Source organism: Perkinsus marinus, assembly GCF_000006405.1.
Source record: "Perkinsus marinus ATCC 50983 genomic scaffold scf_1104296971248, whole genome shotgun sequence".
Lineage (NCBI taxonomy): Eukaryota > Perkinsozoa > Perkinsida > Perkinsidae > Perkinsus > Perkinsus marinus.
In genome coordinates this window covers 4,285-5,349 of record NW_003202143.1, presented here as the reverse complement: position 1 = coordinate 5,349, position 1,065 = coordinate 4,285, and the positions used below count along the sequence as shown (strand labels likewise).

The window sequence follows — 1,065 nt, the reverse complement described above, 5'->3', positions numbered from 1 at the left end:
GCAAAAATAATATCATCTTACCCTTACCCGTGGGGATGCATAAAAGACATCTTTGTGTCTCTCAACAAGGCTTGCATCACATCTATCTGTTCCTCCTTGAGATTATCAAAGTCGAACACGCTCTTAGCCACAGACTTCAGATGCTCAACAGACGCATCAGCATTATTGTCAATCACCGCGCCGTCCATTGCAGCAACCAATTCTAACTATACTGCCACTTAGTAGTATAGGAAATTCCAATTAAAAATGTAGCCATTTTTTCACCCACTTTAACAACGTCAACAGCAAAGTCCCCGAGCTAGTCTCGACTCTTTGAACTCCAAAGAAGAAGTTGCCGTCCGATCCACTGATGTACTTATGTTACATTAAATATCGATACATGAATAATAGGTTATTAAGGATATAACTCATGCCTATATATCAAACTAATATAACTTAGTAATCAAATAGATATCATTAATAAATAGATACGCCCTCCCTGTACAGTATATATCATATTATTATATACTAATAAAACTTAATAAATAAATAGATATCATTAATAAATAGATACGCCCTCCCTGTACAGTATATATCATATTGATATATACTAATATAACTTAATAAATAAATAGATATCATTAATAAATAGATACGCCCTCCCTGTACAGTATATATCATATTATTATATACTAATATAACTTAATAAATAAATAGATATCATTAATAAATAGATACGCCCTCCCTGTACAGTATATATCATATTATTATATACTAATATAACTTAATAAATAAATAGATATCATTAATAAATAGATACGCCCTCCCTGTACAGTATATATCATATTAATATATACTAATATAACTTAATAAATAAATAGATATCATTAATAAATAGATACGCCCTCCCTGTACAGTATATATCATATTATTATATACTAATATAACTTAATAAATAAATAGATATCATTAATAAATAGATACGCCCTCCCTGTACAGTATATGTCATATTAATATATAGTAATATAACTCAATAAATAAATAGATATCATTAATAAATAGATACGCCCTCCCTGTACAGTATAT

The 1,065-nt window shown here is 28.9% G+C and overlaps 1 protein-coding gene across 1 annotated transcript in view; it reads right to left on the bottom strand.

The window, feature by feature from the left end:
* Pmar_PMAR020365 (hypothetical protein) overlaps window positions 1-1,065 on the bottom strand; it is a gene marked incomplete at both ends in the record, with an annotated part of 2,684 nt that overhangs the window by 301 nt on the left and 1,318 nt on the right. The window contains one exon of the mRNA XM_002766981.1: window positions 28-206. Coding sequence (XP_002767027.1) covers window positions 28-206 — 179 coding nt within the window. The remainder of the gene's footprint in view (window positions 1-27; window positions 207-1,065) is intronic.